The sequence below is a fragment of the Marmota marmota genome, unplaced genomic scaffold (assembly GCF_001458135.2).
Source record: "Marmota marmota marmota unplaced genomic scaffold, marMar, whole genome shotgun sequence".
Classification (NCBI taxonomy): Eukaryota; Metazoa; Chordata; class Mammalia; order Rodentia; family Sciuridae; genus Marmota; species Marmota marmota.
This window is the reverse complement of record NW_026000145.1, coordinates 482526-507167: the sequence shown is the minus strand read 5'-3', so window position 1 is coordinate 507167 and position 24642 is coordinate 482526. Positions and strand designations below refer to the sequence as shown.

The window sequence follows — 24642 nt, the reverse complement described above, 5'->3', positions numbered from 1 at the left end:
CTGTAAAAACATGTGAAGACAACGTTCATTCTGTGCCAGAGGATGACCAGCGACCTTGTTTATAAACTGCTCCAGCCCTTGCTTCCTTTCCTCTATAAAATTGTCATCAAATATTCCATCATCTCCTCTAAAAGGTAGTTGACGCAAAAATGCTTTCCCAGGGAGTGGGGGAACTACAACCTTGCTCTCTCTCTCTAATTCACTTCGCAGCCATTCAAAGTCACTGTATCTTCTTCTAACAGTAGATTCCTTCAGCTTGAAAATTGGAAGATTTGTCTTGACCCTGATTTAGTAGGTGGTAAAGCGGCCCCGGCCGACCCCCACAGTCTGCGGGTTGCTCACATCGATCTCGAGGAAGTTGCTGGGCGGCCTGTAGGCGTCATTCAGGTTCTGCGGCTTGGTGATCAGCCGCCGGGTGTCCGCCACGGTCTCCGCCATTTCGCTGTAGCCGCAGCCACCGCGGGCTCCCTCCGCCCACTCCGCATTCCACAGACGCCGCCGCTGCCGCCCGCCGCGGGGACACGGGGCTCCCGCGCAGCGGTAGCGAAGCGAACAAGCACGTAGAACGGGCGTTCACCCCGCTCGCGAAGCTCCACCCCACGTCCCTCCAGCTTCCGCCTCTGTGCCTGGGGAAAAACAGCTGACCCGCCAGAACGCCGCGTCCCGGCCAGGAAGCCCGGCTGAGGACCGGGAGGGGCACTGCCCGCAAGGGGTTCAAGGCTTATTGTTAAGAGAGGGTCAAGGGTCTCTCTCTGCAAGGAAAAAAAAAAAAAAAAAGGATATTTGGCTTTCATTGTGAATCCAGGAAAAATAATTCCAGATTTTTCTAATTCTATGAATAACTCCATATCCGTGCCAATAAATAAATAACTGAGCTTGATGCTAGCACAAACTCCTGGTCCTGGCCCCCTGCTCCTCTCTGCCCTAGTTAAACATGGGTTGCCTTGAGATTACCTGCTTCCTTGGATCCCTTCACCTGCATATCAATGCAGCAGGGGTGCAGTCCCTTCTGCTCCTCTTTGCAGCATCCTGAACTTCTAAATTATTTTCAGGCCTGAACAACTTTGCAGACTCCACTTGGGGAGAGATTCAGAAAATTCTGGAATAAACTTAAAGACATTTCATCATCAGGCTATGATGCTATCAATTTCTTTCTATGTTCCTATTCATTATTTTTTAATTTATGTTATTTTAGTTGTTCTTATTAAATATGACATAGAATTTATTTTGGTAAAATTAAACAAGCATAGGAATTCCTATTTATGATTCCTAATTATTTGGGGCTGGGGCTATAGCTCATTGGTAAAGTGCTTGCCTCACACATGTGAAGAACTGCATTCAATCCTCAGCACCACAAAATAAATAAATAAATAAATAAATAAATAAATAAATAAATAAATAAAAATAAAATAAAGATATTGTGTTCATTTAAAAAATGATTCATAATTCTTCTAATTATGAATCTCATTGTTGTGGGTGGATATGATGGTGGAATTTATTTATATATTTTTATAAGCATACAATCTAATGTATGTTAGATTCATTCTACTGTCATTTCTATTCCTATCTACTCTAACTTTCTTGAATGCTTCTTTGGATAACCTACTGAAGTTCTCCTCTTTCCCTCCATCATTTATTGTGGTTTAGCCTGGACATGCCAGCAAAAACATTTCACCTATGTTTTTTTTGGAATTCTCTTTTTTCACTTAGCATATCAGTCTCCATACCCATTTATTTACTGGCAATGTCATAGAGTCATTCTTCTTTATGGTTGAGTAATATTTTATTGTGTGTGTATATACAACAATTTCTCTATTCGTTATCTGTTGATAGGCATCTATCTTGGTCCCATAGCTTAACTATTGTGATTTGCATTGCTATAAACATTGGTGTGGCTGTGTCACTGAAGTATGCTGATATTAATTCCTTTGTGTATATGCCAAGGAATGTGATAATTGGTTCAAAGAAGGTTTATATTCTAGTGTCCTTTTTAATCTCCATACTGCATTCTAGAGAGGTTAAACAAATTGGTAGTCTCACCACAATTTTTGAGTGTTTTCTTTCTCCACATTCTCACCAAAATTTGCTTTCACTTATATTCTTGATAATTGGCATTATAGTTAGAATGAGATGGTATCTCAGTGTAGTTTTAATTTGCATTTATCTAATTGCTAGAGCTGTTGACTACTCAGTGTTTTTGACTTTTGCTTCTCAGTAACAACATCCATGGTATTCTGGTCGCAGTTTTGCTTTATTTATGAAGTGGGGACAAGATTTCACTTGAAGGATTGAGTGGGAAGCTTAAGTCACATGACCATAAGTCCAGGGATGACTTGTACACAGTTGTGTTGCCCATGATTATGAGGAAAAAATATATATGGGGAGGGAATAGAAAAGAAAGGAGGAGGCAAGAAAGAAGTGAAACATATGGGGGCCCCAAACCACATATATCCCAATGAAGTATAGGTGAATGGAAACCAGGCCTGGTCCTCAGATCTTGGGGAGAGGGATGGGCCATTTCACCAAATACCAGTTCCTTAGCTAAGCCAAGCTGAGATGGTAGCAATGTGCCCAAGATCCTCCCAGCTATGGTGTGTCATGTATCTCTGGGAGTCACAACTTGAGGTAAGTAATCTCTTGAATTTTTGAGGTTAAATTAATGTAGCCACTTCTTTTGGGCACATTGGTCCAAGAGATGAGCTTAATGCTGGCACAGACACTTGGTCATCACAGACATGGCCCACACTCCCCTAGTATTTTCTGGCCAGTACAGATAGCAGCCCCAACAAGTAAAGGGACCACAGCTCTAGATTTATCCCAGTGTTAAGAAGCAGCATGTCAAAATATAGACTTGCACAGTGCTGATGAAGAAACTCCCTGTGGAATCCTGCTGAAAAAGGTAGAAATCATAGAAAAAGATAGAGAAACAGACACAGAGAACTGTAGCCATGGAACTTGGCAGGTACTAATAACCTTCAGGTCTATTACAGTACTGGAGAAGGAGCAAGACATAAAGAGTCAACCTGTGAATAATCACCCTGAATTGTAAACCCCCTGAGGTCAGGGTCAGAGCTCAACCCCCAAGCAACACTGACCCATTTGTTCTCATATGAATGTCCACTCCAAGCATTAAATTTTAGAAAAAAAATATTACTCAAGACCACATGTACTCTGCAAAACACAGTGCCATTCTTTTTGGTTTGGCACCTCCTATGCATCAGGACAGGCTTGGCACACCTGGATGAGCTTCCTAGCATTTATTCTAAGGGACAGATGTGTAGGGCCTGGATGCCAGATTTGGGTGTCCCAGGCCACTCTGAGTCTCTGAGTGGAAACAGGGATTATACTTGGGTCATATATTTCTATATTTCTATGCACTGGCTCAGAATTTCACTAGGACCACTATAGTTGTATATGGGTTGAAACATCTTGCTCAAGAAATGCAACATCAGGGTGAAAGGAAACTGTTAGCAGCCTAGAGCTGGTACCATATTTAATAATGAAGCATATGCACAGCCCTTAGAAAAGATGGAAATTTTAATAGTATGCTAGTGAAAATTGCTGAACCTTCAGTGCATAGAAATTTTTCCCTAATTTATGATCCTCTTAGAATGAAGGTTGTTCACAGCCACAAATTAAACCTCAATGAGAGTCAGTTCTTTGGCCCACTACAGTTTGGATTTCATTTAGTGTGCTTTTAGCTCTAGGGAGGTTTCATGTTATGTGGCTGTTGTTACCTTCCTCTACTCTTTCTAGTACTATACATGCTGGTAACTTGGACAGGAGAGAAAAATAATGCCTCCTGAAATATTACATTTCCATTAATATCCTCATTTAAATGGTAGACCCAGGACATATAGATAATTCTTCAGTAAGGCCATTATGTTGCTCATGGGTCACTGCCCAAACTGTGCATGGTTGATAGGTGCCTTGCCAAGATGTTATATGGTGAAGAAGATGGTGGGGCATTTTTAGTACCTGGAACTGTAACATTAATTTTCATAGGCTGAACCAGAAATGTCTGGATGCTAACAAGGGAGAGCTAAGATATGATTAATGCCACCAATCCTCTAGAAAGAAATTAGTGGCAGCTATTCTAAGGAGTGGGAAAAGGAAAGATTGTTGCTGGATTTCATAGCCAGTGGGTAAGTCAAGGTATATAATTTATAAATTGCATATTTCTACTAGAGGCCTTTGATTGGATAATAAGTTATTTTGCATGTTTGTCAACTGTAGATGTTTTGAAATGGAAAAGAAAAACATATGCTCTTTAAAAAATTCCTAAGATTATTTTTGTGTTAATATTTAAGTTTTAATGAAGGAAAGAAACCATTTAAAAAAATCAGTCTTTGTGTTCTAAAATCTGCTTGTAAAACCATGATCCCATTTTACTTTGATATTAAAAAACTTTAACAGTGAAAAAAAAAAAAAAGAAATGCAACATCAATTAGCACAGTAGTTATCTCATCGCACATGCAATTTACTATTTCTTTTATTTTCTTTTTTCTTTCTTTCTTTCTTTCTTTCTTTCTTTCTTTCTTTCTTTCTTTCTTTCCATATGAACATTATCTGAATTGAACCATCCATATTTTTAAACCATCATTCTTAGGTCTGAATAAGAGCTTGTAGAAGAGTTGAATCATAGTTACCCAGCCATGTTGGTATCTTGGATAATTGGGTTCCTCATAGATTTAGCTATTCTAAAAATAATCTGTAAAATATAAACATCTTACTAAAACAATAAAACAAGAAGTGAGTGTAGAGGAACTCTTCTTGTTTGGGGAATGATTTCTGTTCTCTTTCATCCCTTTCCAACAAGACCATGGTTTCTTGGAATTCTAGGTTTAGGGGAGAAGCTCTGTCCTTAAATTGTTTGGACCTCTTCTCCCTAGACTCTTTGTGTCTCTCACCCCTACTCAGCTGTCTTTCTGGTGTAGTTTTGTGATGAGTCTGAGCAGGTAGGATGAACAACCCCCAAGGGAGACCCCTGCAAGCACTGAGAGAGGAGACAGAGGGGGCCAGACTGAAACCCAGTTGTGAAACAGGGCTGAGCAGATGGGAGCTAAGTGGCCAGCTGTGAGGGAAAATAGCTCCTGCCACAACCTGCCTTCTTGAAGACACAATGACTTTATGTTGCTTTCTGAGACAGAGTAGTAATGTACTTTATGTGCAGCCTCTGGTTTAAGCAGTCACACAAAGCCTTCTCCATCCACAGGATAAAAATCTTGGAGTCTTCAGAATGAGGGCAAGGAGCATGGGGGAATCTCTAGATCCTTTTGTTTTTCCATTTTTTAAAATTTCATTTTTATAGGATCATTAGCCTCTAGGAGGTCATGTGGTTTATCTCTTAGGTGAGAGAAAGTCATTATTACAACATGGCTGTTCCATAGAGACTAGACACTTTTAGAATGAGAAGTTTGCATGCTCTGTCCTTGGAGCTAGAAGATCAATGTCATTTGGGATAGAAATAATTTCAGTTTAATAAAAGAAAACCTTGTGCCTGGAATCAGAAGATATTGATCCAATAAAGCTCTGTCACGGGTGTTTGTGTGAGATGGTTAGACTAGGTCCCTTAGAACTGACTTCCTTCTCTACACAGTGATTGGTATTTTCTCCCTACTCACAAAGAACATTCATGCTTTGGGAGTTGGTGACCTCTCTGTCTTTCCCTGGAAATGGTCTCAGACATATTTGAACAGCAGGTAGGCATTAGAAAAGTGGGAAAAGTTGTGCACAGCATAGCACTGTCTGGCTTCCTGGGCACACTGTGCAAATCTGGTGTCTTCTTCCCAGGGCACTTAAAGCAATAATCACATAAAAGGTAAAATCGGAGTTACAACATAATTCAATGTTCATGCAAAAGAAAAAAAAAAATAAAGTGCTGGAAGAAACCAAGGCCTCTTATTAAATTTATACACCTATAAAAGTATGTGTTCAGAAACTAGGAGTGCAATGGCCAGAACCTAGAGCCTGAGGATGAGGTGTAGAGACTTGGACATATTTGGGGTAGAACAAGCTGGCATCCTGGTTTAGAGGGGCTGCTACTTCATTAGCCTTGCTCTCCGAGCACAGAGGAGATATCAGGAATGGAAAACTGCATGTGGAGAAGGATCATAGGGGTAATTTGTGTTCTGGTGTGACTTGGTTGCTCTAATTTTCCAAACTAAGTCTGAATACCCCACTTCTGTTGTGGCATGATACTGAATGGTGAACCGATGGCTAGCCTTTCATTTAATACTTCTATCAGATTTTAAAGCTAATTTTTATTAGAGGAAGCATTACTCATTTTGATTTAAAATTGTCAGAAACACTTAAGATTTTGAGGACTTTCCTGTAAGTATAACAGGCAAGTTGACTTAAGAAATATAAGTAAACAAAAAAATCAATACTAATACCAAAATTGCAAAGGTGATGTGGAAATAAATATGTGTATCAACCACTAGAAGATATTAGTAGGCAGAAAGCTTCCCGAACTCAGCAACAAACTTACCAGCACAGGGTCTTTATGAAGTTCTCTCAGGGAATCTTTATCCTTCCTGCTTCCCCTCTTCCTCCTCTATGTCAATGATAATCCTCTTGTACTTTAGGGAGAATAGCAGTGAGCTGGAAGCTCAAGACTGATTGAAAACAGTCTGAATTTCTCTTCATATTCAGGCCTATCACTTTCAAGGCCAGTGGCCTTGGACAGAAAGTTTAACACACTCTGACCCCTGGTCTCCTCATCTATGATATGGGGATGTCCTGAACCCTGAGTGCTTGGACAGTGTCAAGAATTGACATAGATAGACTTCTCAGCTGTACAGTATAGACAATGGCTCTCCTGAAGATCAGAAGGGAGTCTGATCTGTTATCTGTCTCCAGTGTTTGTTTTCTCTTCTTCCAAATGTTGCTTGTGTTGTTTCTGGGGATTCCCCTTCTGCATTCCACCCCATGTGGGGTAAGTCAGACAGGATACCCAGCCCTAGAAGTCATAGCATGAATCCCCCTGTGCTGAGAGCCAAGGTCGAGTCTGTATGGCCCCTGGCATTTTGCCAACAGTATTGATTGGCAGGTGAGGCATTACTATCTGCCTCGGCCAATACTTTTGAGTTCTTGTGCTACATTGGAGTTCTCGTGGGGATTCCCAGGGATTCCCTGAGAGTTCCATTGTTTGGGGAAGTGCAGGAGGAGGGATTTCCAGGAGAGATATTTCCGGCTGGGGGTTCCTGGACGAGCAGCATGGCATTTGGGAGAATTCCCTGGGAGCGTGTGTGAAGTGTTTTCTTGCAGCTCAAAAATAAAGTTTGTTCCTGCTTCAGTGGCTCATGATTTGTGCCCAGCCAGACTGCAGCAATTGGCGGCCCGTGCGGGGAAGATCTGAAGTTTGGGGTTAAGTGAAATTGCTCACCCCTAATTGAAGGCGAGAGAATGGGTGACCATTTTAAAAAACAATGTGTTCTTGTTTTGATTTGTTTTGTTTTTGTTTCAAGCTGCCTATCCCTAGAACTTTCTCAGGAAGACTGGGAAAAAAAGGTTGGCTCAAGGTTTGACGTTGTTTGACCCTGAGGAAGAGATAGAAATAGACCACAAATGCACATGTCAAGAAAATAGGAAAATTGATACAACGATTTTTTGTTCTGTTTTTGTTTCATTCTGTTTTGGTTTTGTTTTGTGTTATCTTATTGGGTTGTGTTATCTTTATAACAGATTAGAAATTAGTAAAAACAAACTGAAAGGCTGTTAAGTAAATTGTTAGAGGTTCAGACCATGGAGAAAGACATTTTAGATCAAGCAAAAGAGATGGTCTCTCGAGCTAGTCAGACAGAGGAAGAAAATTTAAAGGAAGAAAGCTTAGAGGAGAAACAGCTATTAGGGAAAAAGCTACAACAGGAGGCTGCTACTAACACTGTTCTATCACCAGAGGGCATAATTCAACCAACAGCTCCACCTATGGAGATAGCTGAGTGGCCCTCAACCCCCGTAGTTGATAGATGGGATCCTGAGATAGGACCTCAAAGATTAGCATGCCCTGTACGTGAGCAGGCAGGAGGGCAGCAAATTCACAGTGCTTTAGATTTCAAAACAGTGAAGCAGTTAAAGGAGGCTGTAACAACCTATGGTCCTCAAGCACCCTTCACTGTAAGCATGGTCAAATCCATTACCAACTTGGACATTATGCCAGCAGATTGGGCTAGTATGTGTAAATCTGTGCTAAATGGAGGACAATATTTGTTATGGAAGGTTGCCAATGAGGAATTTTGCACGGAGACAGCTAGGCAAAATGCAGCAGCTGGTTACCCTCAAAGAAACCTAGATATGTTGTTAGAAAAAGGACCTTATGAGGGTCAATGGCAACAGATTGAATATGATCCTGGCATATACGCACAAATTGCTGTAGATGTGGTTAGGGCATGGAAAACTCTACAGGGGCATGGAGATTTACAAGCACAATTATCTAAGGTAATACAAGGAACTAATAAACCTTACGCTGAATTTGTAGATAGGCTTATTCAAACGGCTTCCAAAATTTTGGATGATACAGAACAAGCAATGCCATTTATAAAACAACTGGCTTATGACCAAGCAAATCGTTGCTGCAAAGAGGTCATTAGACCATGGAGACATGAAGATTTAAACACATATATTAAATTATGTAGAGACATTAATGAACAAGGGCAAGTCTTAGCAGCAGTACAACAGGCTTTAGATGCCAGGCCAAAAACATGCTATAATTGTGATCAAACAGGACATTTTAAAAGGAGTTGCCCCATAGGAGGAGGGTTTAACAAAGCTAGATATCAAACGAATAGAATACCGGGTATTTGCCCACGATGCCGTAGAGGGAAACATTGGGCTAATGAATGCCGTTCTCAAACCACCATAGAGGGTATTCCGTTATCAAAAAACAGACAAGGACCAAGTGTTTACCCACGATATCGTGGAGAAAGGCATCAGGCTCCATTGCCAAAAAACGGACAGGGGGGCCCAATGCTCCGGGGCCCACGACCACAAATGTACGGGGCACTGGAGGAACCCAGAAACACCATGGAGGAACCCAGCAACACCATCAGGGTAGTACCCAGGACACATTATCCATCAGATCTCTCATCAGACGAACCAGAGGGAGCGCAGGGTTGGACATCTGCGCCTCCGCCAGAGCAGTACTAACTCCAGAGATGGGAGTTCAAATCATTCCCACAGGAGTAAAAGGACCTCTTCCCCAAGGAACAGTAGGCTTATTGTTAGGACGCAGTTCTTCTACGCTAAAAGGACTTATGATAAGTCCCGGGGTAATTGATCCCGATTATGAAGGTGAAATAAAAATTATAGCTAGTTCTCCAAAGGGTATATCAGTAATTTCACCAGGAGATAGAATAGCACAGTTATTAATAATACCCAGCCTACATGATAAATTTTCCAGTAGTACTATAGAAAGAGGTTCCAGGGGATTAGGCTCCACAGGTGTAGATTGGGCTATGCTGTCTTTAAATTTAGATTCTCGCCCCATGCTAAAACTAAATATTCAAGGACATGAATTTAATGGACTACTGGATACGGGTGCAGACCTTAGCATCATATCTTGTCAAGAATGGCCAAAACATTGGCCGTTACAACAAGCCACTCAAACGCTTCGAGGCCTAGGAGTGGCAACTAATCCCCATAGAAGTGCAATGGTATTAGATTGGAAGGATCCTGAAGGATGTGAAGGAACTATACAGCCATATGTATTGGATCATCTTCCTATAAATTTATGGGGACGAGATGTCCTAGATCAATTAGGTTTGACATTAACAAATAACATCAATCCAAATGCGCCCACTATTAGGGCTAGACAAGGTTTCAGGAAAGAAAAAAGATTAGGAGAACAAGGCATAGCAGCACCAATTCAAATAGATCAGGGAATAAATAGACATGGACTGGGTTTTCAGAAGGGGTCACTGAGGCAATAAAAATTACTTGGAAATCAGATAGACCAGTATGGGTTCCTCAGTGGCCCCTGACTAAAGAAAAGATACAAGCAGCCCATGACCTGGTCAAACAACAATTAGCGGAGGGACATATACAACCTTCCGTATCTCCTTACAATACTCCCATTTTTGTCATTAAAAAGAAATCTGGTAAATGGAGATTATTGCAAGATTTAAGAGCCATTAATAATGAGATGGTTATTATGGGACCTGCTCAATCGGGGATTCCTCAATTGTCTGCTTTGCCAAAAACCTGGTACGTTTTAGCTATAGATATTAAAGATTGTTTTTTTTCAATTCCAATTCATCCTGAGGATAGTCCACATTTTGCATTTACTATCCCTGCACTGAATCATGAAGGTCCTGATCAGAGATATGAATGGAAAGTACTCCCTCAAGGGATGGCTAACAGCCCAACTATGTGTCAAATTTATGTTAACAAAGCAATCCAGCCACTTAGAAATCAAAATCCTAAACTACAAATATTTCACTATATGGATGATGTATTGTTAGCACACAAAGATAAAAACACATTGCTAGAATGTTATGCCACACTTACAAATTTATTAAAAAATTATAATCTAGAGATAGCAATAGATAAAGTACAATTAAATTTTCCAATTAATTATTTAGGAGTTCTATTATCCTCAACCATGGTCCGTCCACCAAAAATTCAAATACGAGTAGATCAACTCAAATCACTTAACGACTTTCAAAAGTTATTAGGAGACATAAATTGGATAAGGCCTTATCTAGGCATACCAACAGGAGAGTTGGGACCTTTATTTGATATCCTAAAAGGTCCATCAGATCCAAATTCACCCCGCATGTTAACGCCTGAAGCAAGAAAGGCATTAAAAATTATTGAAACATATATGGAAAATATGCATTTGGATAGAATTGATATAACTTTGCCTTTATTATTTATTGTAATACCAACAAAAAATATTCCTACAGGAGTATTTTGGCAAGAAGGTCCATTATTGTGGATACATTTATCTTATTCTCCTAACACTATTCTTACTAGGTATCCTGAGGCTGTAGGACAATTAATACTCAAAGGAATAAAAGCAGCAAAGGGAGTGTTTGGAATTTCTCCCAATAAAATTATTACTCCATATACTATGGATCAAATTGATGAGTTAGCTAATGAGTTAAATACTTGGGCAATAATCATGTGTAAATCTAATGTTTCATTTGATAATCACTTACCATCTAATCCTTTGTTGTCTTTTTGGTCTTCGCATCCTGTAGTTTTTCCAAAAATGACAAGAAAAACCCCTATCATGAATGCTCCAAATGTATTCACTGATGGGTCAAATAATGGTACAGCAGCAGTAGTTACCCCTGATCAAACTTTTACATTTTTAGTACCCAAACAATCAGCTCAAAAGGTAGAGCTTAATGCAGTTTTACAAGCTTTTGTGATGTTTAAAGATTCTGTATTTAATTTATTTTCTGATAGTCAGTATGTAGTTAATGCTATAGTATCTCTTGAAGATGCTGGTAGGATTTCCCCTTCTTCTACTGTTTTCTCTTTGCTTTCCACTATACAAAGTCTAATCTGGGACAGAAAAGATCCATTCTTTATAGGACATATCAGGGCACATACAGGATTGCCTGGAGCCCTTAGTTTGGGCAATGATTTAGCAGATAAAACTACACATGACATACATATTTTCTCTACACTAGAAGAAGCTATAAATTTTCATAAAAAGTTCCATGTCAATGCTAATACTTTACAAAAGCGTTTTAAAATAACTAAGGAACAAGCTAGACAAATAATAAAACAATGTCAAAATTGTGTGACCTTTTTACCACAAGTTAATCTTGGAGTCAATCCTAGAGGATTGATACCTAACCATATTTGGCAGATGGACGTCACACACTTGCCAGAATTTGGAAAATTAAAATATTTGCATGTTACAGTTGATACTTCTTCTGGATTTTTGATGGGCTCCCTTCATGCCGGAGAAAAAACTAAAGATGTTATAGCTCATTGCTTACAAAATTTTGCCACTGTGGGTGTTCCAAAACAGTTAAAAACAGATAATGCCCCTGGTTATACTTCTACCTCTTTTAAACAATTTTGCTCAACATTTGGCATTACTCATATAACAGGAATCCCATACAATCCACAGGGACAAGGCATAGTTGAAAGAGCTCATCAAACTATTAAAATGTACTTATTAAAGCAAAAAGAAGGAATTGGGAAGGGGTATATATTCCCCAAAGATAAACTTAAAATAACCCTTTTTACTCTAAACTTTTTAAATTTAGATTCATCAGGACTTAGTGTTGCGGAAAGGCATATGTATCCAAAAAATGGACATAAGCCTAAGGTACTTTGGAAAGATATTCTAACAGGACAATGGAAAGGTCCTGACCCAGTGATTGTCTGGAGTCGGAGTTCTGTTTGTGTGTTTCCACAGGGAGAACAGCAGCCAATTTGGATTCCAGAGAGACTAACCAAAGCAATTTCTACAGACCAAAAAGAAGACGATTTGACTCAAATCCATAACAGCTGATATCCAGAGCTCCAGCTTGGCTATTCTTACATCTGCGACAGTGATTAACCAGGATGCTTTTTTCAATATCTATTTTATTATTGCCTTTTCCCACATCATAAAGTTCTATTTTATTTTTTGAGCTCATACAAACCTAGGTTGATGTTTTTCTGATCAGTTTTATTTTTTGACTGTGGAGTTTTTAAACATTGCAATGGAGATTTCACCTAGGTAAAGGTACAAGGCCTTTACTATTGTCTTATGTGTTGTATGTTTGTGTGCACTCTTGTGTTTTGTGTTGTATGTCTGTGTGTGCGTATGTCATATTTCATATATGAGGAGCGCTCATGAAAACATGGATTCGATTTTTTTTTATTCATGTGATTTAAATGGTTTAATTTAAATTAGGTAAACAGCTGTTAAGGATTGTTTTTAAAGGAGGTTAACAGATCTATTTGTTTACTTTCACCTTTCCTTTTCATTATATTTAATAATTCTTTTCAGGATAATGTCTCTTTAGCATCATTGCCAGAATTCCTATCTTCATCCCAGTGCTGGTGAAGACAAAGGTAAAACCAAACTACAGCTTTTATGATAGCTATCACAGTAAACTGTATAAACTGATGCATCAATGAATATAACTAAACAAGTAATGCTCAATCAAGGAGTCGACTTACTTTGGGAGGAAACAGACATATTGATAGATTCCTCCACTTTGAACTGCTTGCAGAACTTGCCTGGACTATGTAACTATCATTTGGTGCAGCTAATTGTGGTAGTGCTGGCATATCTTTGCTGATGGTGTCACCAGTGGTGCAATTTTTCCTAAGGAGCCGTCAATTGGCTTGGTGTTGTGGCATTTCTGTATCCTCCTCCATTCTGCTAGTGATGGTCTAAAATTTGGGGACCAACAGAGGTGAGGCAAAGAACCTCACCCCCCCACTGGCACCAAGGCCAAATTGGGGGGCCAACAGAGGTGAGGCAAGAACCTCACCCCCCCACTGGTGCATAGGCCTATCCACAAGTATGGCTGTATGCTGGACCGGTAGTCAGTGACGGGTATGATCCAATTGCAGTGGTATCAACCTAAGACAGGAGGCTGACACCTAGAGGTCAGTTTTTCCCATGACGGGTAAGAACCATATGTTGAATTGGACAACCTACCAGGCACGGTCCTTAAGCCACATTGCTTGTCATTTAATTAATCAGAAGGGTGGAGATGCTGAGAGCCATTGCCAAGTAGGTATGACGCATGGCATGACCCAGGTCATTTGCAGTGACATTGCATGTAAGGTGACCTTGCTCAAGGACCAGGGTGGATCCAGGTTTAGGGTGTATCCTGCTGGGATTAGGGAGTATCCTGCTCCTTGGGTTTAGGGTGGTTCCAGGTTTAAGGTGTACCCTGCTGGGAATAGGGTGTATCCTGCTGCCTCAGGCTCACCTGCTCCTTGAGTTCCCCTTGAGTTCTCATGAGATTCAGAGGGTATTTGAGATTCAGAGCCCAGTGGAGTGTGTGGATTTGGCCCAAAACGTGGATTTGGCCCAGAACATGGATTTTGCCCAGAAAGTGGATTTCGCCCAGAACGTGTTTGTAGAGTGCCGGGATGAGTTTGGGAATAAAGAGTTGCTGTTTGAATCTACAAGGTGTGTGGTGGCTCGAGATTTGTGCCCAGCCAGACTGAGGCAAGACAGGAGGCTGACGCATAGAAGTCAGCTCATCCGATGACTGGTAAGGACCATATGTTGAATTGGACAACCTAAGAGGCACGGTCCCTAAGCCACATTGCTTGTTGTTTAATTAACAGAAGGGGGGAGATGCTGAGAGCCATGGCCGAGTCTGTATGGCCCCTGGCATTTTGCCAACAGTATTGGTTGACAGGTGAGGCATTACTATCCACCTCAACCGCTACTTTTGAGTTCTTACGCTACTTTGTAGTTCTCGTGGGGATTCCCAGGGATTCCCCAAGAGTTCCCATTGGTTGGGGAAGTGTAGGAGGAGGGATTTCCGGGAGAGATATTTCTGGCTGGGGGTTCCTGGACGAGCAGCTGGCGTTCAGGAGAATTCCCCGGGAGCATGTGTGAAGTTTTTTCTTGCAGTTCAAAAATAAAGTTTGTTCCTGCTTCAGTGGCTCATGATTTGTGCCCAGCCAGACTGTGGCACCCCTGAACAAGAGGCTCATAACCTGCCAAGTTGTTTTGAGCTGGTCCAGACAGACATTTCCAGAGGCCCAAAAACAACTGTAGGGAGTGAAAATGGAAAGCTTATTGCCAACTTTTGGCTTCAGGCAAGGCCAGAAAATGAAATGGAAAGTGAGAGATGAAAAGACACTAATTCCTGAAGCCAGCTGTGCTTCAGTCAGAACTACCTACAGATAGTAAATGAAAATAAATTTGGGGTCAGGTGCAGTAGCACATGCCTGCAATCCCAGCAGATCTGGAGGCTGAGAAGAAGCACCCTGTGTTCAAAGCCATAACAAGATGTTAAGCAACTCTGTCTCTAAATGAAATAAAAAACAGGGCTGGGTATGTTGCTCAGTGAATGAATTTACTCTAAATATGCTAGCAATTTTTTACTGCATTAGATATACATGTTTGTCAGTGGATATACATTTGTAACCATTAATTTGTTTCTATTTTCAGGCTAATTATTTATTACTAGGTCTATAATGAATATTTTAAACCACATCAACAGAGATACATTTCTTGAGTGAGTAGAACTGGTATAGCTAGGATATGGATTCCAGTTTCTTGAGTGTCAGAGCAGGGATAACTTCTGATTGGCTACATGTACTAGTAGTTTGATCAGGCTGAACAGAATTTGATGGTGGAGATTGGATCACTGCTCATTTCTGTTTGTCTAAACTAAGAGTGGTTTATTGGGCCAAGCATTCACCAGAGCCCCTTGTGCTGGAGATGCAGGATGGAACTGATCCTCTGATGAAATCCTTATGCTTGTCCAGTGCACAGCCTTACCATTTGTTTTGGTAAGTTTCTGGCATAAAACACCTCACATGTAAATTTTATGGAAAAGTGGTGGAAATTTTCATATGTCTTGTGGGGACATCTCATACCTGGCCTCACAGACTGTGGATGATGACCATCCTAACCTGATAGACCATTTGGATGTTACAGTGAGAACCAAAGGTCTTTGTTACAGAAACTGGGTTCAACCTTCTCTCCTGGTGGTCCTAACCACTAGAGGGTCATGAAAAATACAGTCACAGCATTTAGCTTTATCTTAGCTTATCTTAGCTTTATCTTTTTGCTTTGTCTGAAACAGCTGGAGACTGCAACTCTGCAAATCATGAAAGTGTAGCTGGAGCAAGCTTAAGGTAGATAATGAGAAATTTTAAAATGTTTAGTGATAGAAGGTTGGTGCCATCAGGTAAACTAAGACAGCAAAAAGAACCCTCTTCAAACCTTATTTCTTGTAATTAAGTCAAAAAGATTTCACACATTTCATTCAGAATAGCAGGCATAAATTTATTGATAGAATAAACAGGAAAAGGGCACACTCTCATAGAAGATAATGGGTCCTCTCAGAGGGGAGAGAAAGAGTGTGCTTTTCTTGCACTCCAGTTTTATTGGATATCCTAGAGAAATTTCCAAAGAGTCCCACCTAGGCCTACCACTTGACTTTGAACTGACAGCTGAATAACATCAGTCTGTCCAGTCCCCACTGCCTTGATAACTAGGTCACTTTGGCCAATGCTACTGGTTTTCACTGGATTCTTAGCCATAAATTTTTGCAGATTTTAGAGTTAGGAATAAGTATCTTCATCTCCCTGGGTTTCTGAATTTGGTATGTGGAAAGAGTCACAAAAGTTTCCTTCTTCAGAGTAACATGGGTTCCTCTTATGGACATTATTTCTTACCTTATTTTTCCCTGCAGATAACAAATAGTTTGCTGATGAATGTGACATACTTTCTCTACTTAAGTCAGACAGGGCTGCAGGTTAATTTCTTCATGAAAAGAAAAGCATGTGGGGTTCAACACAGTGGGTGCATTTTATAGAATTATTCCCTGAGCCTCAGAATCCAACCACTCACATCTTCCCCTATCATTTAGCAAAAAGTAGTTTAGCCAAATTCATACTATGGTTGATCCTGGTCCCAAAGACTGGGCCCCAGAAAAACATCAGTTTCACCAGAGAACTGGATAGAAATGTGGGTTCTCAGGCTTCACCCAAGCCTTATGAGAATCAGATTGGCCCACAAATGAGACTCAGAGTGGCTCACAAATTTAATTTTCATAATCCATTCAGTTGCATGCATGGGGCTGACAATCTATGGTTTGGCCTCTAAGTTTAATCATGCTGAGGCTCAGGACCCTGGGGTAGATTATATATTCCACACAAAAAAAGCACTAGAATTTTTCTAATTTATTATTTTCTCCCCAGTGTTTTAAGCACAGTNAAGATTTTATATATATATATATATATATATATATATATATATATATATATATATATAATAACCTTAGTAACCTGCATCCAAAATTCTCTAGTTTCAGCCCTGGTGGACATACCTTGAGATCCAAGGGTCTGGCACAAAATCCCTACTGCTCAGGTGTTCAGGGAATCCTGTGGCAATGTCCCAATTTAGATGCACAAACACAACACCCACAGCTAATGGTCCAATCCCTCTAAATATTTTGACTTTTATCTCACTTCCAGAGATGAAAGCAATACCAAATCTGTTGTTTAAGAAGCTTAAAGGGGTTGAAGTTTTGGCTCAGTTGAAGAGTGTTCCACAAGCATGCATGTGGCACTGGGTTTGATCCTCAGCACTATCTACAATTAACATAAAAAATTTGTGTCCACTAAAACTAAATACCAAATATTTTGTATTTAGTTGGAGGTAATGGGAGTGAGGAGGAGAATTGCATGGAAATGGAAGGAGTCACTCATTGTTATACAAAATTACATATAAGAGGCTGTGAGGGGAAAGGGAAAAAACAAAAGAGAGAAATGAATTACAGTAGATGGGGTAGAGAGAGAAGATGGGAGGGGAGGGGAGGGGGGATTGAAAGGGGATAGGAAAGGCAGTAGAATACAACAGACACTAGTATGGCAGTATGTATAAACATGGATTTGTAACCAATGTGGTTCTGCAATCTGTACACGTGGTAAAAATGGGAGTTCATATCCCACTTGATTCAAATGTATGAAATATGATATGTCAAGAGCATTGTAATGTTTTGAGCAACCAATAAAAAAAGATGACCTACATCATTATCATCAAGGAAATAGAAATCAAAACTACAATGAGATATCACATTAGATAATCAAGAATGAATATAATTTAAAAGACAATAACAAGTTGTATTGGGTTAAACAGTAATCAGTGCCTGAGAAAGCTTGCCCTAAGATAAAAGGTCTCTAAAAAGAATACAGCCTCTACTTCCTTAGTAAGACTCCAATAGCAAAATAATTAAAACCAAGATTCAGTAAATGGGATGGACTCAAACTACAAAGTTTCTTCTCAGCAAAAGAAACAATCTGTGAGGTGAAGAGAGAGCCTACATCCTGAGAGCAATTTTTTACCACTCTAGGGTATATAAAGAACTCAAAACGCTAAGCACCAAAAAAACAAATAACCCAATCAATCAATTTGTCAAGGACCTGAACAGACACTTCTCAGTAGAGGATATACAATCAATCAACAAATATATGAAAAAATTCTCAGCATCTCTAGCAATTAGAGAAATGCAAATCAACACTACTCTAAGATATCATCTCACTCCAGTCAGAATGGCAGCTATTATGAGACCAAACAACAATGAGTGTTGGCAGGGATATTGGGGAAAATGTACACTCATACATTGCTGGTGGGACTGCAAATTGGTGAAGCCAATATGGAAAGCAGTATGGAGATTCCTTGGAAATCTGGGAATGGAGCCACCATATGACCCAGCTATCCCTCTCCTCAGACTATACCCAAAGGAGTTAAAAGCAGCATACTACAGGGATACAGCCACATCCGTGTCTATAGTAGCACAATTCACAATAGCTAAACTGTGGAGACAACCTAGATGCCCTTCAGTGGATGAACGGATAAAAAAAAAATGTGGCATATATACACAATAGAATTTTACTCAGCAATAAAAGAGAATAAAATCATGGCATTTGTAGGTAAATGGATGGTGATGGAGAAGATAAAGTTAAGCGAAGTTAGCCAATCCCAAAAAGAAACAAATGCTGAATGTTTTATCTGATATAAGGAGGCTGACTCACGGTGGGGTAGGGGAGGGAGAGCATGGGAGGGTTAGATGAATTCTAGATAGGGCAGAGGGGTGGGAAGGAAAAGAAGGGGGTAGGGGATTAGCAAGGACAATGGAATTAATGGACATCATTATCCAAAGTCCATGTATGAAGACACGAATTGGATGTCAACATATTTTATATACAGAGATATGAAAAATTGTGGTACATATGTGTAATAAGAAAAAAATAAAAAGAATCTCAAAAGGCCATGTTACTGCACTGTTAATATGATTGGGTAGACCATGGTTTTCTTAAATTAAGATTCTGGATAATGATATGCAGATCCCCACAGTTGCCCGATAAGAACACTAGATGGTGAATGTGTGAGGCGGACACTCTGCAGTTGGTTGCTGGCTTCTCTTGGTCACTCCCATCAGAGTCCCTGAAGTGTCCCCATGCTGAGGCACATTTTACTGCAGATTCCAGGAAGTGATATGAAGTCAGTGATATGTAGTCTTTGACTACAGGGATCCGTGTCCATAATATTGTAACAGGAACATTTTAAAGTGTTGAAAGTCCTCCTCCAAATACAGGAAAGGCTGAAAATTTCCCCACAGCCTGAAGTCCTGGTGGTGGCAGAGATATGGTCACAGGCCCTAAAAATACCAATCTAGAGGTGGAAAGTGGAGACAGGCTATTATCTTCTACTGAAAAGTATACTCTGGTTTTATAAACACCCAGAACATATTGCCTGCCTTTTTTTGATGTTTTAAAGTGTTGATTGGGAAGGTAACTGAGAAGGTGGGAAGATAACTCAAATTTGAATCTTGGGTTCAAGTCTAGCTCTTCTCCAGAATCTTTTGGGCTTTATCTGCTGCTGTGCTTCTTCTGTGACACACGTTTGCAGCAATGGCAGAAGAGACTGTATGCAACAGGAACAATGCCTGCACAATTTCCTTATCCCTGATGCACTGGCTCTCCTTCCCTCCCACCTCTGGCAGCCCTTTGTTTTCCCCAGCACTAATATGTTGAGGGTCTAAATGAAAGCAAGGGGCTTGGGTGCAACCCCATGACAAAGACCCAGTGGTACAGGTTACAGATGAAGTTGCCCTGGCCCTTTTCAGAAGCTTTATAAGTTTGACATTGTTGTAAGAGTGCCTTGGGTTTGTTTTAATCATGTATGGGGTGCTCACATAAACACATGCACAGACACAGAGAGCTACAGTTTTCTATAAGCAGTAGTGTAGAGCCATTTGGGAAGCTCCAGGGTTGGTCAGGAGATGAGGGTGTGGGAGGTGATGGAGAACATGGGAAAGAGACTTGTTTCTATTTGTGCAGGATGAAAAGATAAGACAGCAAAATAGGTTTATGGTTAGTATGTTATTATAATTTCAGTGAGCTTTACAGGGCACGGGCCATCCCTGGAATTCTGGTACCTGGACATGCTGTGATTAGATGAGACAAAGACTAATCTTGAATTATAGCAGCACAATAGGGAGAATATTGGTGGTATGGAAATTATATTGGTTAATCAGCACATAGAGAACAACTTGGAGAGATATCTGAATATCTCTAAGATTTAGCTATCTCCAGAAGGTCAAGACTGGGTGCAGTGGTCCATGCCCAGGTGCAGTGGTCCATGCCTGTAAAGTAAGTGATTCAGGGGACTGAAGCAGTTGGATTGCAAGTTCAAGGCTAGCCTGAGCAATTTAGTGAGACCATGTCTCATAGTAATTTTTTTTTAAAGCACATCTAGGGATCTTGTTCAGGTGTCATAGAATAGTTGTAGAATGCCCCTGAGTTAAATCCCAAGTACCTTCCTATGCCCCCTACATACACACACAGCCACCCCCCCACAAACACACAAGCAGTATAAGAAGTCATCCCCTTCAAGGTCAGCAAATCACCATTGTCCAAGAAAGAGAGTCCCAATAGTAAAAGGCCTTGGTAACACAAGTACTTTCCATTTCCAGAAAGAAAGAAAGTGACTCTTTAGGTGCTTCTAGCAGGCTTCTCTCTGCTCCCTCAGGCAAGGGCCTCTGTTTATGATCTTCTAGGGCACATGATTTATGGACCTTATGCAACCTTGTGGGTGACTGCAGAGCAGCAAGACTCCTTGTTTTAATGGAGTATCTACCAGTGAGGCATAAAGCTTGGCCAGCAGAGCAGAGAATTCTGATGCCAATCTACAGTCTCTCCTCTGTCCTTTGATCCTCAACTTGTCACCAGATAATACCAGCCTTTGGTGAGATTAGGATGTTTGGAACAAGGACAGACTACTCAAGTAGAGAGAAGAGAGAAAGGCCTGCATTTGCATAGCATTGCATCTCACTGGGGATTTTGTTTTCTCAGATGACACCTTGGAAGGGGAAAGTGAAGCACTGCACAGAATACTCTGCAATGTGCTGGATCAGAAGTCAAGATTTTTCTTGTAGATGGCAAGATAATGTCCCAGGCCACAAGGTCCGAAGTGGGGCTGCAGATTCTGATGGCCTGCATGTTAGTTGTGTGTGTGTGTGTGTGTGTGTGTGTGTGTGTGTGTTTGAATGCAGGTGAAGTGCTCAATGACTCACTGTGCATTCTTGGGATAGAAGAAGTGGAAAGACTACTTACTCAACGTGTTTCTGATAAGGAAGAATCTTGCCTGTTTTTCAAGCAGGGGCATCTGGCTCGACATTGAAAACTTTCCTGGGACTGGTAAGCTTTGGGAAGTATGGTAGAACCCTTTGACAGAGAGTTAGTAGCACCACAATAATAATAATTCTCCTGACTGTAGGCTTTAGGTTTCTTCTGATAATATTCTGTGCGTCTCCCTCTGCTCCTTTTTTTGTTTTTTTCCTCCCTTCCTCACCTACTGGAAGACAATCACTGTGCTTAAAACACTGGGGAGAAAATAATAAATTAGAAAAATTCTAGTGCTTTTTTTGTGTGGAATATATAATCTACCCCAGGGTCCTGAGCCTCAGCATGATTAAACTTAGAGGCCAAATACATTTTTTTGGTAAGGGGCTTGTCCATCATGATGATGTTTAGTAATCCTATTCCCTACCTTGAAAATCAGAAATGCCTCTAGAAGGCCCAATGTCCACTGGATGTGACCACTGATGTGGCTGAGATCTACTAAGCAGTGAGGCATGAAGCTAAGTCTACAACTGCAGTGGTGTTCGCATAGATGTCTTGGTGCCTATTTGGGGTCTGTTCAGGGTCTGCTACTGCTCACAGAGTCTGGGTAAGTGGGACTTGCAATGGTTTAGGGCACACCTGTTGTGAGAAAGTAATTGACCAGATGCCACCAAATAAAATCCCCATCAACACAGGCACCATCTTAATATTGTGGGATTATCATGGAGATATTTCTGTGACAGCAAAAGGAATTGAAGGTATCTGTGCTTTATAGCACTATGGTGATCACTCAGTAACTATAGCTATTATCATTTGGAAAAAAAAAAGTTGTTAAATGATGCAATTTTTCAGACTTACACAGAACAAAAACCAAGTCTGACTACCACAAAACCTGAGTATTTTTGATTTTTTTTTTTTTTTTGTACTTGGGATTAAACCTAGGTGCTCTCTACCACTGAGCCACATCACCAAATCTTTTATTTAGATTTAGGATCTTCCTAAGTTGCTTAGATTCTTGTGAAATCATTGAGGCTCATTATGAACCTGTGATCCTTCTTCCTCAGCCTCCACTGCTGCTTGGATGACAAGTGTGTACCACTGTGCCCAGCTGAAGACTGAGTCTTCCAGAATCTTGAGAGAACCTGAAGTACTGCAGTTGAAGAGATTTTCTCATACTTTATTAACTTTATAATATACCATATATATGAAAACAGAGCCACACATTGGATATAAAGACACACAGTGCTTCTCCTGGTCTGTCTAGTAAATGCTATAGTATGCTTAGGGATGGTAAGGGGTAGTGTGCTTCATTCTCATTTGTTCAGACCCTCTGGAGGCTCAGGGGCTCAAAGTCATGGATGGAGGCCCAGAAGCCTCAGGAATCATGGACAGGCCTCCTGCTGCCTATTCAGTGTAAGCATTCAAACCCACTGCATGTGTGGATTTAACAACAAGATGTATTACATTTCACTGTTCAATGTCTTTGTTTCTCAGCCACCTGATTTCAAATTTGTGAACTCTGAATTTGATGTAGAAAGCTAAATTATATCATGAAGGACATTTTAAAAGCCAGAAGTTTGGCAAAAAAAAAAATGAATGATTTTATGGACACCAAATTCTGAGTAAAATTTTGTATATAACTGCAGAGCAAAAGACATTGACTTCTGGGTGTAGTGGAGCATTCCTGCAATCTAAGTAGCTTGGGATACTGATGCAGGATAATTGCAAGTTCAAAACCAGCCTTAGCAAAAGTGAGGCCCTAAGAAACTCATTAAAATTGTGTCTCTAAAGAAATACAAAATAGGGCTGGGATGTGGCTTAGTGGTTGAGTGCCCCTGAATTTAATTCCTGGTATTTTCCAAAAATAAAATAAAATAAATAAAACATTGACAAAGAACTATGCTGTCCATCTGAGGTTATGGGGAAATTTTTGATGTGATCATAGACTTCAGTCATAAGACTGTTTTATTAATTTGTTGATTTGGTACAAAAGTGGGCTTTAAATCCAAAGGTAGCTTTTGAAAAAAAAAGATGATTTTAATTCAATCAATACAAAGGGACTAAGGACTGGGCAAGTGAACCTGGAGAGCTTCACAAGAGAAAAGAGATCCAAGGTTCCAACTGTACTCTTTGCCCACTTCCATGGGCTCTTGTGTCATGGCTGGTTGGGCAAAGGTGGAGTTTCATGCAGTAGGTTCTCAAAAACTATCTCCAGGCAATTGTAATTTTTCTTTCCAGTATGAAGTTTCTGGTGACCAATAAGGTGTGATCTCACAAAAAATTACTTTTACATTCTTTAGATGTGTGAGGATTGTTTCAAGTATGAATGATCTGTTGTCTGGTAACATTTGAAGCATACTTAACACTTTGCCACATTCTTTACATTTATATGGCTCTAATCTAGTATGGAGTTTTTGGTGAACAATGAGACTTTCCCTAATAGAAATAGCTTTTCCATATTCTTTGAATTTGTATAGTTTCTCCCCAGTATGAATTCTTTGGTGTTGAGAAATGTTTGATCTTTGATTAAAAAGCTTGGCCATATTCTTTACACTTGTATGGCTTTTCCCCAGTATTAATTCTCTGGTGTTGAATAAGGCATGATCTTTGATTAAAAGCTTTGCCACATTATTTTCCTTTGTGTGGATTTTCTCCCGTATAAAGTCTCCAGAGTTGACCAAAAAAAAAAAAAAAAAATGATCCTTACTTAGAAGCTTTGCCACATTACTGACATTTGTATGTTTTCACCCCATTATGAATTTTCTGGTGTTTACTAAGGTTTTATTTTTGATTAAAAGCTTTGCCACATTCTGTACATTTGTATGGCTTTTCTCCATTATGAATTCTCTGGTGCTGAGTAAGGCATACATTTTGATTAAAAGCTTTGCCACAGTCTTCACATTTGTATGGCTTTTCTACAGTATGAATTCTTTGGTGTTGAGAAAGGCTTGATCTTTGGTTAAAAGTTTTGCCACATTCTTTACATTGGTATGTCTTTTCTCCAGTATGAACTTTTTGCTGTTTACTAAGGTTTTATTTTTGATTAAAAGCTTTGCCACATTCTTTACATTTGTATGGTTTCTCCCCAGTATGAATTTTCTGGTGTTTAATAAGGTGTGAATTTTTATTAAAAGCATTGTCACATTCTTTACACTTATATGGTTTCTCCCCATATGAATTCTCTGGTGTTGAGTAAGGCTTGGTCTGTGATTAAAAGCTTTGCCACATTCTTGACATTGGTATGGCTTTTCTCCAGTATGAACTTTCTGGTGTTTACTAAGGTTTGATTTTTGATTAAAAGCTTTTCCACATTCTTTACATTTGTATGGTTTCTCCCCAGTGTGAATTCTCTGGTGTTGA

General features: G+C 40.0%; 1 protein-coding gene across 1 annotated transcript; it reads right to left on the bottom strand.

Moving 5' to 3' along the window:
* LOC107161006 (sorting nexin-3-like) lies at positions 1-652 on the bottom strand (the record flags this gene model as incomplete). Its single annotated transcript, XM_015507557.2, has 2 exons — positions 343-652; positions 1-276 (listed from the first exon to the last, which is right to left on the bottom strand). Coding segments are annotated over exons 1-2 (372 nt in total), but the record flags the coding sequence as incomplete, so codon positions are not given.
* Between the last annotated feature and the right edge of the window lie 23990 nt (positions 653-24642).